This window comes from Dipteris shenzhenensis, chromosome 30 (assembly GCF_047967505.1).
Source record: "Dipteris shenzhenensis isolate YYH24624 ecotype China chromosome 30, Dip_SZ_1.0, whole genome shotgun sequence".
In the NCBI taxonomy this organism is placed as follows: Eukaryota; Viridiplantae; Streptophyta; class Polypodiopsida; order Gleicheniales; family Dipteridaceae; genus Dipteris; species Dipteris shenzhenensis.
The window spans coordinates 19534996-19553450 of record NC_141625.1 but is presented as its reverse complement, the minus strand read 5'-3'; the positions used below and the strand labels follow the sequence as shown (position 1 = coordinate 19553450).

The 18455-nt window shown below is 42.2% G+C and overlaps 1 protein-coding gene across 3 annotated transcripts; it reads left to right on the top strand.

Moving 5' to 3' along the window:
- The first annotated feature begins 1823 nt into the window (after positions 1 to 1823).
- Positions 1824 to 17064, top strand: LOC147881811 (uncharacterized). 3 transcript variants are annotated; one of them, XR_015543931.1, is made up of 11 exons: positions 1824 to 2034; positions 2272 to 2463; positions 7704 to 7816; positions 7962 to 8033; positions 9977 to 10012; positions 12034 to 12079; positions 15844 to 15931; positions 16225 to 16282; positions 16451 to 16531; positions 16711 to 16803; positions 16834 to 17064. XR_015543931.1 is itself a non-coding variant. In XM_087401412.1 (10 exons), exons 2-9 carry the CDS (start codon positions 2361 to 2363, stop codon positions 16499 to 16501), a joined length of 567 nt encoding a protein of 188 aa, XP_087257538.1. In that variant the 5' UTR covers positions 1824 to 2034; positions 2272 to 2360; the 3' UTR covers positions 16502 to 16529; positions 16697 to 17064. The 3 variants fall into 3 exon arrangements, 2 of the variants coding, with proteins under 2 accessions (XP_087257538.1, XP_087257537.1); XM_087401412.1 differs by having other exon boundaries at positions 16451 to 16529; positions 16697 to 17064; XM_087401411.1 differs by having other exon boundaries at positions 1825 to 2034; positions 16451 to 16529; positions 16711 to 17064.
- Positions 17065 to 18455: the final 1391 nt, after the last annotated feature.

Here is an 18455-nt window from a genome sequence, read left to right as displayed (position 1 = left end):
TAATATAAGTTTCATTGAAATCGGACCACCGAGGAGAAAGTTATAGGGCAAATACTGACAGGGGGTCTAACTGCTATATTAACTGCCATCTACCCATGCAGATTTCACGTAAGCAAACTACTCCCTCAAGGCTCCACAATTATCAATGATCCAATACCCCTAGAATTTGCCTAAAAGAGAGGAAGAAGCTTGCATAGTGGCTTGGGAAACGGATGGACCATGTGTGCATAGTGAGCAGCTGAACAAGAACTACTTTTGAGACTTGAATAGAGAGAGAAAAGAACATAGGAATGGAGACTCAAGGAAAATGATAAGTGACTTTCATTGCCATGAGAGTAAGACTCCACTCAAATACACTCAATATACTAGAAAGACAAGCGAGGAGGAAAGGTCTCATACATACAAGAGAGAGCGGAAGCTCCAAGAATACTCATAGAGAGAGAATGAACTATAAAGAGATGGACTCAAGAGTCTACATAAGAGAATATCTACAAGAGGAAGAGAAGGCTCATGGAAGAGGCTTGAGGAGACTAGAGCTACAGCAACATGAGGCCTAATGGTGGAAGAGACATTGAACAAGGGAGAGGAGGGCTCCTTTTATAGAGATTTTGTCACCCTCCTTCACCCATTTACAATTACTGCCTGTAGATTCCTTTCCCCATCAATCACATAAGCCCGTATGTCACCATCCACGTCCTTTTTGGCTACTCTTGCCATGTGTTCCATCAAAAAATGCTCGAAAAGAAACTCCTTTTCTTGTCAACAAGTTCATGGGATGCACTATCTCTATGAAATCATCACAAAAGCGTTGATAATACTTGCTCCTTTCTAGAATTCTGCGAACACTAGTGACACTCTCAGGACTTGGCAATGCCATGATTGGCTGAACCTTGTTAGGATCCATTTGCAGGCCTTCTTCAGACACAATAAATGACACTTGCTATAGGATTAGACAACCTTTTGCTTTATCAATCCTAGATAAGGCCATCTTTAGCTTCTCCATGTGATCTATGCACCGAGAATAAATGCAAAAATCATCCAAAAACACCCTTATGAACTTTCCCAAGTAAGGCTCGAGCACTTGACTCATGAACCTTTGAAATGTAGCTGGTGCATTGGTCAACCCAAAAGGCATCACTCTATAAGCAAAAACTCCCCAAGGTGTGATAAATGATGTTTTCTTTTGATCTTCCTCCCGAATATGAATTTAAAAGTACCCAGAATACCCATCACATATAGAATACATTTCATGCCGTGCTACTTGGTCTAGTATTTCATCTTGGAATGGCAAAGGAAAATGATCCCTCTTAGTGCATGCACTCAATGGACGGAAGTCCACACAAACCCGCCACTTATTTCCTTTCTTTGGTGTGACAACTATAGGCGATATCCAGTTTGAATCATCGACAGGAAAGATGAATCCCACCTCAAGTAGTTGTGTTACCTCTTTCTTTAGTGCCTCAGCTTGGATCACCCCGGGTAAAAGAGCACATATAGGATGGGCCTGGGTAAGAATTGGAGTCCTCCAGATGCGAAGCCACCACTCACTAACACGTGCACAACAAGGGCTCGAGGTGAGGAACTATGAGGGACAATAACTTTTGTGTCCGAACTTCGATCTGAGCATTTTTTAAACTGTGGCGATGGGCTCCTTGTTGCACGTATTGATTGACCCTCATGGGCTTGGAGTAAGAAGTTATTTGGATAAGGTCCCGGAGGACTATTGGGGGTAGAAAGTTCATGTAAAACTCACACATGAACTAGGAATGGATGACTTCTTTAGGGCGTTTAGAGACTATGTCCGCGCTCATGTTGTATTGAATGCATTTGGGAAGTGAGCCTGTCCATGATCCTCTAAGTGTGTTTAAACACCATTAGTTTTGGTGGTTAATCCGGTCGGCTGCTTTCCTCGGTCCATTTGGGTTAAGCCTCAATCCTTATTATTATCGTAGCCATGGATGACTTCTTTCCTTTGGGTGCTTAATTTTTGTAGAGTCCCACTCGAAAGCTCGATACAGACACACAGCCAAAGAGGTTTTCTCCGTGTTTTCTTCGTTTCGTCCGATCAGCTTTGCAGAATTGGAGGGTGGAGAGAGACAGAGAGAGAAAAGGCGGGGGGGGCAGGGGGGGGCAGAGAGGAGGGGGTGAGAGAGAGAGAGGGAGAGGGAGAAAGAATTGGATGTGTTGATGAACTAACTTGTGCAACATGTGCGTGGAGAGAGAGAGCGCGCGCCCGCCTGAGTATATATTGTGTTGACATCAATTGGGCAGAATTGGAGAGCTTCGCCCCGGGAGGGAGATCACCTCAGTGTCTGTGTCGATCTGGCCACCTGCGCTGCTTCAAGAGCTGATTTTCTGCAATGACGGGCCTTGTCGATGGCGTCTCTGGTTACTTCAAGGAGACCGTTGAATCCATCCGCAGTATCCATGTCAGACAAGTCCTGATGCAGGTCATCAGTCTTGGTAAGTACCTTCGCTCTCCCCAGTAAATTGCTTCGTTTTCTCTTTCGTGGTTCGGCCGATCGAATTCTGATCTATTATGGGAATTTTGCAAAATCTAAATACGAGCTAAAGGTAGGAATCGGAGTCTGGGAACTTGAACAATTTTAGCTCTAAAATCTGGCCAGCTATAGCAAGGCAACACTGCAGCAACCGATAGCAACCGATAGATTACAGCATCCTGTATATTTTACATAGCAGATTTTGGATGCTTAGGTTTCAAAAGTGCCCATGATTTTTGGGTTGAACATTCCTCTCTGAAACAGAGCATATCAATGATTGGGGTAGAATTTTGATGGTAGATAGTGCCAAAGCTGAAGACAACAAGATTATGAAACCTTTGTTGATAGGACTGATACAAGATAGTCGCATTTGAAAAGTAATGTTTTGGAATTATAGGAGCATCATCATCACATAGCAAGACCATACAAGGGATTCGGGCAAAGAGCAACTCGTCTCTGTTAGAGAAGAGAGTTGCTTGCTGTAGCCAACTCCCACATACTACCTGTTTCCACGCAAGGGTGAAAGCAGAAGGGGCATTTGCGAGGTTCCCACTCCAACGAAAATGCTTGGATCACTTTGGCCTTCGGGGTGCCGCTTCCCTTGAATGGAGAGCCTCAGCTTTGGGCAATGCATCCACCCGATCCCCTCTCCCCCATCCCCCGATGCATGTCTCTGCCCTGCCTCTGCGCTGCTCCTCCCTGACTTTGCCCTGCCTCTGCGTTGCTCATCCTTGCTCCTGCTGCACCCGAGTTTCTGGGCGTGGGAACTGAAGATGGGTTGGGCGATTGGGAAACCCCAGAGCTACTGGTGTCCGATGGGAAATCTTTCAACAGGGGAAATGGCGCTTTTTCCCCTGCGTGGAAAGAGGTCCATAGTGGAAAGAGAGAGATTGAAATTGCACAATCTCACTCTCACGCAGTAGGAGCACTCTAGCTTCCTTGTAATTTGTTATGCGGTGCATATTTACTTGTCAATTTACTGTGTATGCTGTAATTAAGTGGATCCTACCTATCAGTGGGCCTTACAAGCAGCAAATTGCAGATTCAAGCAGATTTGCAGAAATCATTTGCAAGGTCAGTTATGGACAGGTTGCACTACTATTTGGTCATTTAGTTTGCTAATGTTGATGGGGCCATAATGATGAGTTAATCTGAATATATTGGATAGCTCTTGCAGCGTTTCCAATTTGAGGATTGTAAACCGGTTTCTACTCCCTTGGAACCTGGCTTCCGTTTCTCCTCTGAAGATGGGAGTGCCCCATTTGATGCCACTCTGTATCAGCTGGCTGTGGGCTGCCTCATTTACTTATGTCATACCTGGCCTGATTTGTAGTATGCTGTTTTTTAGTTAAGCAGGTACATGCACAAGCTGAGCACGCAGCATTGGCAGGCCGTGGAGTGAGTCTTTCGTTACTTGAAGGCCACACAACATTTGGGAGTGCTATATAGTGGTCAGTCTTCACTGGATTTGCATGCACTCACGGACAACGATTGGGTGCTAGGTCGGTTGTTACGACACGAGGGTGTCTCAGAGTGGCAATTGTTTCATTCTTTGCTCTTCATCATTTCTTGGTTCATCAAGAAGTAGCCTACAATTGCTACTTCGAGTTTTGAAGCTGAGTACAAGGAAGCCTTCCTAGCCACTTTTGAGTGTGTTTTGACTCCACTTATTCATACTATGGAGGGGGTTTGTTAGCAATTAGCCTTGGTATGGCCTTGTAGGCCAGTTAGGACCGCAGTCAACCCTCGGGTTGACTTCATTGGTCAACTTTTTGGTTGACCTTTTGGCCTATATAGGCCACAACATGTACTTTCTTCATTATGCATTTGCAAGTACTCTCATTTTCTTAGGTGTTGTTTGCTCCCTTGCATTCCACCCGCACCCAAGAAGAACAACCCAATGGTCTCACTCTCTCTTGAAGGCCATTCTCTTGGCCTTGGCTGCACATGAGGAGCCTTGAACTTTGCTCCAAGTAGCCATGAGGGTTGTATAATATCTTGCCAGATCACCGAAAGTGACTGAGAAGGGAAGATCACTGATGTCTGGGTCCCATCAAAGGCCTTCTCCTTTAGTGCTAGCCTTCATCATGGCTGAGTCTGCCCTTCACCTCCGGAGTGCCGACAGAAACTCAGTACGAAGACTTTGTATAAATGGATGCTCAAGTATGTGTGGGTGTGTGGATTTGTATGTGTGAGAGCATATTTTTATACTATGGTCTACACCCACTGTTGGGCGCTGATGACGTCAGTGGGGATGTCATAGTAGCTAGTCCTTGCTATGCATGATGGAGTTTATGGTTTTCAACCTTGTGAGTGACTATCATGAGATTGAAACTGCACTATGTTGTGTTTTTAGAGGATGAGTTTGGGAATGTTCCTGGATTCATCTAGGTATATGAGAAGGGAAGATCACTGATGTCTGGGTCCCATCAAAGGCCTCATGCATCAGGATCTCCAAATCTGAAAGCTCTGAATTTGTTTGGTTGACTACCAAAGCTAGCAGGGTGGCTTCATTTGCTGTCTCATTTGTTAAGCTTGCTGCAAGTGTCTATTATATCCTTGAGCATGACATATCGTCTTCTGGATGTCATTGTCAGTGGCTATTCTTGGTTCCCCCTTTGTCTTCTTCAGTTACCAAAAGCTAGTGGGGTGGCATTCTTTGCTTTTTCATTTGTTAAGCTTGTTGGCAGCGTCTTTAACACTCTTCCTTTGTGTACTCAACACACGTGTTCAAGCCAGTGTATAACAATGCTCCAAGAGAGATTTAGAACCAACAAAAGATATATTACCATCAAATGGACACAATACAAAATGAGTCTAGAGTGTAGTCCTCTTGTCCTTACCAAAATGTTGTCCTACTATCTCCATGGCACTTCTAGATCCCTAAGCCTGTGTGCTCCCTTTGTCACCATGCCTTGATCCCTGCACCATGCTTGCCCTGGAAGACAGCCAAGGATGCAGCCTTTCCTTGAGCTTTGTCTGCAGCACCGAGCTCCCACTTAGGTCCAAAACCTGCTGGCCTGCTGCTCCAGTCTGCTCCTCAAATGCTGCTGCAGTGGACACCTAAGGAGCCCAAATGGCTCCCTTTATATAGGGGCTGGAAGCCCCCGAAAATAGGCCGATTGGTGGACCAACCCAGCAGCCCTCTCCCTCAGTCTGTAGAACTGACTGAAGGGCAGCTTTTTTGAGGCCCTTTGCAGGCCCTGCCTGGCCATGTGGCAGGCAGCCACTGGTGCAGGCATTCCTTCCCCTGCCCCGACCTGTTCCAGGCCATTTCTTTGGCCCAAACATGCTCCAAGACAGGCACAATCCAGCACCTTCTGTCCCACCCTGTTCCTGGTCATGCTCCAGTCCTAGAGCACCTGGTATAGCCCTGTACCACCTCTGTAAACAGCCCGTACTTGGTCTGTTCCAAGGCGCCACCTGTCCCAGGCCATTCCTGGGCTTTCTCTGTCCTGAAACTTCTGCCCTAGACTGGTACCCCTTCTGCAAATAGTCCGTACTGATGCTGATGTCATCGCCTCTGTTCCATGCTAGAATGTCTGGGCAGATCTGCTCGAGCCAATTGCTGACAGCCACATGGCAATTCCGTACCACCATGGTGGCTCCAAACTGCTATGTATGCCTTTGTATGTTCTGCCCACATGGCAGCCAAAATGCTGCCCATGTGACAGCCTTACAATTAACCCTAAGTACACCTCCCTCATACTCTCATCATTTGAGGGCTTATAGATGGGGAGGTGATTTTTCCAACACCCTGTCACCAACACATCTTGGCCAGATCCCAACTCGTTGATGAAAATGCTCCATCAGCTCCCATGTTGAAGCCCTCCAATCTAGTGTTGATGTCAATTCGTGGCTTTTTAACCAGTGGCTCGTGCTTCTCTACGTCCGGTCCTGTACAAGCAACCCATCCTGGTTCATAGGTCCATCCTTGGTAGCACCAGATGGCATCACCTCCTGTCACGTGCTCGCCATCAAACTCGAGCAATCTAGATGTTACCATCTTCCAGCGGTCCCCCTAGCCTGGAGTCTTCTATGCATTATGCTCTCAGGGTCTATTTCAACCTGTCCTCCATTTGGCAAGGTCTGCAACCAAATAACAATCTCGAGAAATCAAATATATCCAGATTATCTGGATCATCAACTTCCATGTATGGCCGTAGTAATATCCCCCTCTAAGTTACGGCCTTCACCTGATTGTGAATCCATGATGAATATACCAGCCAAGTGCTAGATGCATCCAAGCACTCATCAGTGTCCTTCATGTTCATAAATGTTTCTGACTCCTCATCTGACCGCATATCAATGTCAGACATTTTCACTGTGACTTTTGGGTTTGCATATCTTACCTCAGTAACACATGGAGATGTCACCGAGAATAATGCTTCACTGCCTGCCACATTAACTCTGTCTGTCTCCCTCGTAGAAGCCCTCACATCCTAGTGTACAAACAGGAGATGACCCACTTCAATAGAATTAACTTTGGACACTTGGAATCCTCCTCATTTGGGTCTTAGTTCCAACTGGTTCAGGGAGAGCTTAGTGACGAGACTTTGTCATATGGGCTGTTGGGAGCAATGAATGGCAATGACAGATATTGGACTATGATGGAGAATCGACCACTCAGATTGGACTTCTTCAAGCCTCTGTATGGGCAGTAATAAGGCCAAACATAAGTGTTTGGATCCATACTTAGCTTTGGGTTCGAGGAAGAGGGGAAGAACTTATGTCCGACATAGAATTGCATACAAGACATTTTTAGGCTCTTTGCTTGTAAAATGCAACAAAAGGGATATTAATATGCAAATTATGTTTTGAGTATGTAAAATATGAATATCTGAATCTAGCTACATACATTATGACTAGAAACCTTGGTTGGCCTTCTAATGGTACTTTGATGCTCCATTTTATAGCCAATGCTTGCAGCATTGCTAGAAATTATATTGCGCTTATGTAGCGACTACATGTAACGTATTTGAAGTAGCATAAATATCATTTGCATGGTGAAGAGGACATTTTTTCCACTAGATCACTTAAAGCTTTCGTTTTGAAATAGAGGATCCATTCACAACTGGCAGCATTTTGCAATTTGTAAGACTAGACATTCTATACTCTTATGTAGTCAATGTATTTTCTATTCCTATGTAGTCAATGTATTCTCTACTCTTATGTAGTCAATGTATTTTGTGATGTTGATAGGTATGATTGTCGCTTCAGCCCTAATGATATGGAAAGGATTGATGTGTTTTACTGGGAGTGAATCACCTGTGGTAGTGGTTCTCTCTGGTAGCATGGAACCAGGTTTCAGAAGAGTAAGTTCAAACTCTTTCCTGATTTTATGTATTCAAAATACAAAGGAAGTGTTTGGTTTTATAGGTGTTTCTTTTTAAAGCATTATGAGCTTTACAACCTCAACCTATGATTTGAAAAGTTTCTTATTTTACCTCTACTGTGCAGGGTGATATTTTGTTTCTGCACATGGGTAATGCTCCAGTTCGAGCTGGCGAGATTGTGGTTTTCCACATAGATGTAATTTGACTCTGAACCATTTTTTCTCTTGCCTTCATTGTGCTAAGCATTGCATGTTTTCAATGAAAAGAATGCAAGTGCCCCTTGGATTGACATATGGATTGCAGCAAGTCTCTTTCCAATCAGGTCTTCTCTTGTGCACGGCACCATACATTTCAAACTGGTGTCGTTGTAAACAAGGCCGCGATTCTCGGTATAGCAATCAACCCTCAGATGTAGATGAACGGCACGCAAAGACTAATAGATGGATTGGTTGTTAAAGGCTTTGTTGAACACTCAAAGTTTGATGAATCTTCACGCTCATCATAGAAGTTGTTTGAATATAGCAGTCTCTCATAAAACTAGATAGGTAGTTGAATGTATATTTCATTATACTAGTCATGTCCTCTTTTACAGATGCACTTAAATATTAGTGGTTTGGAATGCTTGATGGTCCTTTAATTTACACAGCCATTCTTACCTTCTATTGTGTAGTCCTTAATGCATCTAGAAGTTTCTACTAGATAGGAAACACATACAAAAGAAATTCCCAAAAGAATTTTGCAAATATTGGCGCTCTTTGCATATTTATTATCGAATTACATTTGTGTTTCAGCGAGGTTATGAAGACCGATGTGAGCAACTGTGCCAGTCCTGGTATAGCTGAGCTTAAGAGACTTATCTGAACTTATTCCTTGCTATCAAATAGTGAAGCTTGACATATTTATGTGCAACTCAACCTAATGGAAGCCTTATTGACAGGAGTACTGATCTCCTCCATTTTGGCTTTCATGGTGAAGTTTATAATATGAAGGTTTATAGGTCAAGTTTCCTCATGAAGTTGAAAATGCATATGTTCCTTTTGTGCTGATGGTGTTAAGTTTGGATTACCCATAGGCTTTTATACTATGTCTTCTACATAAAGGAGAAGTGAGCACAACACCTCTAGCATATTTGTCAATTCTCCTTGCATGAAGTAACATATCAAGATAAGTGTAAATGGTCAATGCACGTCTTAAAGCGAGTTGGGAAAAATGGACACCTTGTTCTATTTGTGAGGTTTCGTCATGGACGAGTCTCCCATTCCTGTTTTAGAAAGCTCATCATGTTTGTTTGCGTATAAGTATTGTATTTTTTAGATGATGGATTTAAAAGCATGTAGTCTTCTCTATGCATGTTGACTGTTGCATCTCCAACAAACTATCTAAGGTCTTAGCATAATTTTGATTTGTATTTATATGACAAAGAAAACTCTTCTTGTCATTTCCTGGCCATATTTCTTTTCGTGTTACATCTATTTATTATCTGGTAGTCTACTTTACAGCTGTAGTAATTAAGAACCTTGTATTGGTCCAAGGCCTTGGCATCATTAATTTGTATCATATGTATCACATATCAATAATTTTCTTAAGGTCTATTCTTCAGCTACTAAGGGGTCTATCTGCAAATTTGTACTTGTCTTCTGGCATGATGCAGTTTGTCGGGTCATTACAGAAACTAGAACTTCTGTGGCTCACGAGTGTGATTATTGGAATACGTGTCCATGTGTGAGAGTGTGTGCCTATGCAGAGCTGTACTCCGCCATTAGAGATTGAGTTGTTGATGGTTGTAGCCTTATTGCTAACTACCATGAGGCTAGAACATACAGTTATTGTTTTTCTTTTACATGAATTGTGATTCATGACATGTGTGTAATATCTTATGCTCAAAGGATTACATGCAATGATTTGCTACATAAAGCAAAATGCAGTTTTGAAGTAGATAATTAAAGCATCACTTGTATTTTTTAAAACTTTCATGGCATGTTCTACTGTTAGTATTTCTGTTGTAACTTATGATTTGTGAGAAGACATTTGTTGGGATTTTGGCTTTCACGGCAGGACTTGTGAGTAATTGACTGACATTATTTATGCTCTTTCTTGTACAATGCATACACTTACATTAAAAATATCTGGTTTTTGTAGGGGCGGGATATTCCAATAGTTCACAGAGTCATCAAGGTGGGTATTTCTTTCACGTTTTGGCTGCAGTTTTATAAACTTTATGAGCCTTGTATGGTAATTACTGGCAAATTATAAGGAAGATGATATAGCTCATTACAGTTTCATAAACTTTATGTGATTATATGGAGGGGACCTGGCATCTGTGCAGGGCGACTGTCATTGCACCTAATAAGTTGGGGGGCTTCCCTGAGAATGAGAAAGCCATGTCCAAGTCCGCTCTCTTATAGAAGATTTTGAGTAAGGTAGGCCACTCATCCCCAAAAGAATTAGCAGGGGTTTCTTTGCATCTTGCCAAAGAAATGTGCAGTGGCCTGCCAGATTCCCTGGGCCTCTGCATCCCTACATGCAATGCTGAACAGACTCTAGGGCTGTAAGGCATTCGAGACACATGAAGTTCGCTATAAAGGTTTGTCTCTAGGTGTTGATTGTTGGTTCACTGTGCTCTTCTAGCCAGAAGATGGAAATCTGTCTTTTCCTGTAGGATCTTCAAAGTCGTTCCCAATATAAGGTCTGCATGGGTATAAGGACTCCCAATATCCTCTCTAGGTGCGATCCCAGGTAGGCCTTGGAGCTGGCCATGCGTGGCTTTCTTGACTGTGTAGTCGAAAAAGGCAAGTGTCCTGTAAGGAGCCAGAGTTCCAACAAAGGTGCTAGAGCGAGCATCCGCCATAGAACTAGAGGCATTAAGGATGACCAATCTACCCACCATTGACCAATCATTAAATCTAAACCACTTTGATTGTGTGAAGAACATTCGCAATTGATTCCTCCTTTGGCAGTGTGACTAGTCTCCAAAATTCTCTCTGCGACATTGGAAAGAATTGTCTCTCCTTCTTGGTTCCAAAGAATGCATATGATCTGAGGGGGAACACCTGTGCTTGAGCACACACCTAGTGAGTGAACCTTTGGGACCTCTGTCCGATCTTGGTCATGGTAGAGTCAGTTTGCAAGGTTCATCTATGAGTGCCACATAGGTCTTGAGTGATCGTGTGGTGCTCCCTTAAAGAGCTCACCATGGAGGCAGGCCGTCTTTTCCTCCGTATGATTGCATCTATCTCAAGCACCTAGTGGATATCCTAAGTTTTCAACAAAAAGATTGCTCCACATGATGGGTTGTGTGTCCCTCTCGCCTTGAGTTTGAAGAGGAACATGTATAAGCGTTGTTTTGAGTGTCGCTAAAGTTTGATGATTGTTGCCAAGAGGGGGGATGAGAGAGGTCGGATGTGGGCAATTGTGAATATCCACCTCGTGCTCGATAGTCAATCTCTGCCTATGTGGATGTGCCTTTCTGAATCTACTGTGTGAAGAAAACCTTCCAAGACTTATTGCCAAGGAGCCCAGCTTTCCTAACAATGCTCTACTCTAGATGTCAAGACCCGTGATATTAAGGCCATCCTCATGTAGGGGCAAAGCAATAGTATTGTAAGCTACTATGGCCACAATGTCGTGTGTTCCACCAAATCCAGAGCAGAGGAAGTTATGTAGTACAAGAACATGAGAAGCCTCAGTAGGAAGCAATGTACCAAGTAGAGGCTAACAAGATTTGATTCACTGTAAGGGCTTTGGATGCTAAGTCAAAGGTGGTGGAGCTCCAATAAAGTATTTCCTCTTGACACTCTCCAAGATTGGAGGAAACAATTCCATTATTGCCATGCCGATCTGAGGCGTCGTTGCTAATAAGCTGTTACACTTTGATGAAATATATGAATACGATTAACGATAAAATCATGTCGAACACTTCCTTTAAGGAGATTGTATCAATCGACTCATGTGGACGAATGGGTTTTTATGAAGCTTCAATTCCATTGCACATCTTTCTTGGTTGTGTAAGAGATACTATCAGCATAATAAGAGTCTTTGAAGAATAAATGGTGATTACGTTTGATATCATGAAGTAGCTTCGAGCAATTCTTACAATGTATGAAAAAGTTCAGTTCAGAATGGGGCTTTTTGGACTATGATATTCAAGAAGTCATTTTTTTGATGTCTATACTGTTGGATCATCTTTTTTGCTGCAGGTGCATCAGAATCGTGATACCGGTGAAGTGGATGTCTTAACTAAAGGTAAGGAATCATTAAGGCCTTGTTTGATGAGTATATCATTTAGCTTTTATAAAAGCTAAGATTGGCATGATCTTAAGCCTTTATTATTATTAATTGTATATTATGCATTGAAAGCAAAGAAAGGTCGTCTTTATTGAAGAGCAATATAATTTGTGACATCAAATTAATGTTGTTAAAGTACTTTGTTATAATAAAATAAAACTAAGAAAGAACTAATGAAACAAGGCAATTAACTCTCAACCCTTTTCTAGGTCGCTGTAATTACGTCTTGGAATAGAATTAGTTGCTATGAACTCTTGGAGTTATTTTAAAAATCATAAAAAGTTTGATGCCTACTTGTACTGAAGATTTCACGAGTTCTTTAACCAATGGCCAAACATGTTGTAATAAGAAGAAAAAGCTTTACTATTCCTTCATATACCTTGATGTTCTTAATTGAGGTTTTCATTCAATTTTTGTGAATCATCCGTATGCCTTTTTGTATCTAAACTTTGTTATGTCTACTTACCACTTAGTCTTTTTTAAAGGGGTCCTTAAGATGGATACCATTAGATATGATTTGTGGGCCTTCTACCTTTGGCTTTAGTAAGTAAAGTTTTAGAATAGCCACGTTGTCAATTTCCATCCAATTAGATATTGCATTGTATGATGTATCATTGTCCGTGCATGTAGATATCCTATCCTTGAGTGGGAGGTAGTAAGCGCGCAACCAACGTATGTTCTCTTTAGTCTATCATGCTTCCGAATCGAATCTATGCTGCATTTATCTAAAGTGTGTTATGTTGTTAGACTGATAATTGGTTTCTTCTCAAAACTTGGTCCTTATATCAATACTAGCACCTCATCAAAGAGGTGCCATTGTAGATGTACATTGTGAATTGTTGGCCCAGCTTTGCCTTTTGTGAGGAAGTCGCTAGGTGATCTTGATCTTGATTTGAAAGACTAGATTGACAATTTCATCTTTCCTCTTTTGTTCTCTTTCAAGTTCCCTCTGTCCCTCCCTACAACAAGAAATTGGAGGCGTTAAAACATGCCTGCAACAATTAGAGAAGAAATGGAGCAGAGAGATATTATAGCCAGCAAAGAATGTAGCGGACAAGAATGTCGAGAATGCAAATGTGTGCACTGCATGCAGAAGTTTGATGCTGATTGGGCCCTCCAATGGGGAAAGAGGGCCCTCATGAGAGCACTTGTTCCCTGTTTGGCCTGTATGCAAGGGGGGGGGGTTGTGTGTGTGTGTCTGTGTGTGTGTGTGTGTGAGAGAGAGAGAGAGAGAGAGAGAGAGAGAGAGAGGTTATGTGTGCATGCAAAGTGGGAGAAAAGAAAGAAAGATGTATTAACGTCTGCAGGAGGCCTCACGCATAAAGTGGGAGAGAAGAAAGAAAGATGTATTAACGTCTGCAAGAGGCCTCGTAGGCCTATGAGACCAAGTACAAAACCAAAAAAGTAACTCATACAAGCCGCTATGGGCTGAAGCAAAGGGCTCACTAAGGCCCTTGCTGAAAGCTGAAGTGCTAAACCAGAGAGCAAAAGAGTGGAAGAGTTTGAGGTGCTGAGAGCTAACGCTCCTAAGGTTCCATATATTCAGGTACTCTGGTGGCTCTCTGATGGGATGTGAGGACCTCTTGTATGTGTCTGTCGAGTTAACTCTCGATGTGGTGGAGGGTGTGGTCTCTGTGATCTTTGTATCCAATGGGCTACATTAAGGGTGATCTCTGGCGGTCTCCTCTGAGGAGGGCTAAAATAGACCGGACCTCGATCGTGCGTGCTTTGGTCACTCTCCGTGTAGCATGTGGAGTGTGTGCCTCTCGTCTGGCAGCATCATGGCGGAGACTCTCACTGCTAATCCATGATGCTATCATCTCTTCAATCTCCTCTCCCGCAACCTCCCCGGTAGCTGACTCAGATGCATAGAAATCTATAACATGTGTTTGTGCTCCGTCGACCTCGGTGACCTGTGGCATCACCCCCTGCTCCTCTCTTGTCTATTGCATCAGTATATATCTCTATCGTCGCATTTTAATCAGATAGAGTCCAACACAAAATCACATAAAAGGAGGGAAGGGAAAGAGAGAGGGTAAAGGGGGAAGAGGTACTATCTGTTGTCCTACATTGGTTGGATCCAGTCTCGCAACCGGCCTCACGTCTGCCCCAGTAGCAGTGTCCCAAAGCTCGTATGTGCTTAGGATGGTCTTTATCTTGAACTTCCAGAGTGGATAGTTAGAGCCATCCAACTTTCCACTTTCACCAAACGGTGGGATTCGCAGTCTTGCGGGCTGGGCCATCTCTCACAATCTGCTCGCAAACAAAAACACACTACCAAATCTTCTTGCTAGAGTCCAGGCTCTGATACCATGTAAGAAAATGTAAGAAAATAATACAACGTCTATGCTCAACAGATAACAGGATCTCGTACGCAAGAGAGAAAACAAGATAGTATGGAGAATCAAAAATTTGATTACTATAGAACTGATACAATAGATGGCGCTGCCTCCCAACTGTGCGCTCCTGTGAAAGAAGCTTCGATGGCATGCTAGACACTAGCTCAGTGGGGAATCTGCAACTCCTTTTTACTGAGGAGTATATCAAAAACTTACAAGTCGTCATTTGATGCCTTTCTTGTGGCAAAACATACTGAATTCTTTGTGTATATTCTCCCTCTTTTTGACTTTTGAGGGTGCCTTTCTTGCTGCAAAACATGCTGAACGTGTCTTTGTTGCTTCGCAAAATCTTGAATTTTCTCTTTCATGGCCCTTGACTCTTATAAAACTCTAAAAAAGTTTATGTACACCCAAACTTTTCTAGAACAATCATCAATGAAATTTAGGACATATATCTTGCCACCAAATAAAGCTATGTTCATGGGCCAAATAAGATCTTAATGCTCAAGTTAAAGGCGACCTTTAGCTCTTGCTTTTCCTATTTTGCAAATGAAAGTCTCTGTGTCTTTTAATACAACAGCCCTCACATGAAGACTTTGTGACTGTTTTAGGACCTAAGGCATCCATCATTTTAAGCCTTTTCAAAGTGGAAAGGCTTTTGACAATGCCATCCTCTTGTGCGAGATTTACACAGTGAGCTGCCCAGAAGTACATGCATGTTCTTTTTCCACTATTTGCCATCTAACACATATACGTTTCCATGTCTAGTGCTTGTGCCCATAGCCTTTAAGCATGTGTCTCAGATGGTGCTTTGCCTTATGTGATGAGATCATTGTTTCTATCATCAGACATGGTTGCAATTTGAAAGCAGATTTTTTTAAAGACCCGACATATGCTGTACATTTTTCACTAATTTCTCATGTGAAACTAAGACAGCAATAGCGCCACTGTTTTTTACCTTCGGCTTTTAGTGTTTGCAACCTCAACAAAGTAGGTGGTCCAGGAAGCGAGGTCATGCCCTCACAAAGGTGAAAGCTGATGTGGGGTTTGTTGTAATCACCAATTAGGGACTGCTGCAGCAGTTTTTGTTGTGTATTATGTGGCAACTTGGCTAAAAAAAGCTAACAAGGATCGAAACATCTTTCTCTCAAGTTTCGGAGTGCACCCACAGTCAAAGCTGAGGTGAGGAAGCAAAAAATGGCCACATTCAGGGCCAAAAACAGCAAAAACAAGCTGTTTTTTGCTACCATCCTTGAATCTTTTGTGAAAACGTCTTGCATGCGATCTTTTATTTTGCAGGCTGAAACACCAAAATGAGCGTGTTCTGCAAGATTCTATGTTGAGTATACAATAGTGCATTTGTTGAACTTGTCTGAACTACAGGCGATAACAATTATGGAGATGATAGACTACTTTACGCGCAAGGACAAATGTGGCTGAATCGGCAGCATATCATGGGTCGAGCTGCGGGGTAACTCCCACACACTAACTTCTCGTTGTACATTATGCTGTAAAACTCTTGTCGATGGTTGTAAAAGGACTGAAATCTGTGGTAGATGAACTGATGCATTTTCATGATGCATTTTTTACCATATAGCTGGAGTAGGAGTACAGATGTGGTTTTGTAGGATCTGGTTTGATATTGGGCGTACTTATTTGGGGTCTAACTTTGGCAGCACATTTTCTCCTGCATCTGTTTCGTAAGCTATGTTCATGGTGCAATGTTTGGGTGTAGGCTGACAAATAAATGTGCCTTGGTTGCAGATTTTTGCCATATGTTGGTTGGGTGACTATAATCATGACAGAGAAGCCTCTTATAAAGGTTGTTAGACACAAACATTCTTCTTCAAGCATTATTGCCTTATTTTGCTATTGTGGAAGATCACAAAATTTTCCTTATAATTGAAAGGATAAAATTAAGTCTGGCAGATGAGAGATGATTCCTTGCCTTTCTGTAATGATGGTGCACTAAAAAGTTGTTGGTTTACAGTATCTACTGATAGGAGCCCTCGGGCTGTTAGTGATCACGTCCAAGGACTAGCATTTTGAGTGCTTCTACAACAGAAATCGTGTAAGTGTTCCGTTTTTTAATGTTGTTCCAAGTTGCAAAGGAGTTATTTATGCTTTATTTGAAGGTGAATGTTTCTTTCAGTAATTGTGGACTGCAAATTTGATTTGACTTGTGACTGTAAGCCTTTGTTCCCTGCTTATCTTGCGGATTTATTGCCCTGATTAGAGTGATGATTGCAGGTTCATGGTGCAGTTAGCTGAGAAATGAACACTTCACTGCCGCTGTCAGCAGTTTCCAAGCACTCTTTCCTCTTTAGACTGTTTTGAATCTTTACGACATTCTAGCTCCTCTTTAGATTGTTTTGACTTCTGGCTCAGGCTTTTGGAGTCTGATTCTCAGATAACTGATTAACAGTATTGTTTTAGTTCTTTTCAAGTGGCCAAGTGAATTCTAAGTTAATTGATCTAGGTGAGACAAGCTCAGTTTTAGCGGCAAAGAGGCACAAGGAGCCCAGGCCCTACCCTTGTCAAGCTTTATAGCTATTTATGCTCAAATGTTTACACAGGGTGGTTTCCAGACACCACTTGCAATTTTGAACGTCTTGGAAAAGCCTTAAGTGGACTGAAGTGTGCAGTGCAGGCTTACAAGACTTGTTTGCATACAGTTGGCCATATGAAGACTTTGTGTGTGTGCATAGGATTGCATATCAAATGTCAAGTATCAGTGTAAGGTTGGCAATATGCCACTTAATTTTTTGGAAAAGAGAATTTGCACAATGATGGTTTATGAGTGGTATCCATTGCCTAGACCTTCAAAAATGCCAAATCCATTGTAGATAGCCATCAAGCAAAGTTTTTTGGGAGGGAGCAAGTTGCAATATATCTGTAAGAGACAAGCTTGTTAGCCTTGTAGTTATTAGTTGCCAAAGGCATGAAGCTTATGAATGAATATAGGATCTCTTGCAGTTTGATAAAACACCACACAGATGTCTTAAAATAGTATTTTCATTGTATAGTTTATGAATGGTATCCATTGCCTAGGCGCTCAAAGAAGCCAAATCCATTGGTAGTAGGTACCATTGCAGTCAGTAAACTTCGATATATCTGCAAGGTAGAAACTTTTGAGCCCTGTGGATATTTGCTGCCAAAAGCACAAAATTAACTTTTGAGCCCTGTGGATATTTGCTGCCAAAAGCACAAAATTCATGAAGGAAAGTATAGGATCTCTTTTAGGTCTTCATACCATCCTTAAGAGAAAAACATACCATTTTGTTTCTTTTTGGGGTGAGGTCTTTGGAATGTTGAAGCAAAGCACAATATCTTTGCATGCAACTGATTGCAGACGAAAGTTTCCAAGAATTGTATGTTATGCATGCATGGGCCAACTTGTTGAGTCCAGAAGCGATGATTCACTGGTTTTATCTTTCGGTCCTCTGGGCATTCGAGGAGGCATCAATATGTGGGTAGACATCAAGGATCAGCCTGGTCTTTCCACTTCGCAGTATCAAAGTGTCTATGACACACTGTGTCTTGTATGCAGTTTGCTTTAAAGCAGAGTGTAATAGAGGCAAATCTGGGGAATTGTATGAGTATTATTGTAGAAAGTGGAAAATTTATGTGATGTAGGCAAGAGAAGCTCTTGATGTTCACGTTAAAGTTATTTGACTGAGATTGAGCCTTTGTGCATTGTTGATTGGTTGGTAAGGTATAACTAAATTTGTGGCTTAAAAAAATTTATAGGCCACAAGCCTTGGAATTGAACAAGGTGTAGAGTATGGCCTTGCAAACATCATCAAAAGTTTGTATTGAACTTCCGTAAACATTTTATAGGACAAGTGAGTTTGGTCTAAACCAATTTGCATAAAACCCTTGGGTTAACTATTGGTTGTGAATTTCTTGTAGGAGTAAGTGTTTTGGACTTGAATGTCTTAGAGCATGGTCAACACAATCTATGTAAGATCCCTTGGGTTTATTTTCAACTTCCC

What these genes read in the sequence shown, in the direction of transcription:
- LOC147881811 (XM_087401412.1), top strand. Translation starts at nt 2,361, where the DNA reads ATGACGGGCCTTGTCGATGGCGTCTCTGGTTACTTCAAGGAGACCGTT. An exon ending in TTGTGGTTTTCCACATAGAT is followed by an intron (nt 8,034 to 9,976) that starts GTAATTTGACTC and finishes TGGTTTTTGTAG; the next exon opens with GGGCGGGATATTCCAATAGT. An exon ending in TAGTTCACAGAGTCATCAAG is followed by an intron (nt 10,013 to 12,033) that starts GTGGGTATTTCT and finishes TTTTTGCTGCAG; the next exon opens with GTGCATCAGAATCGTGATAC.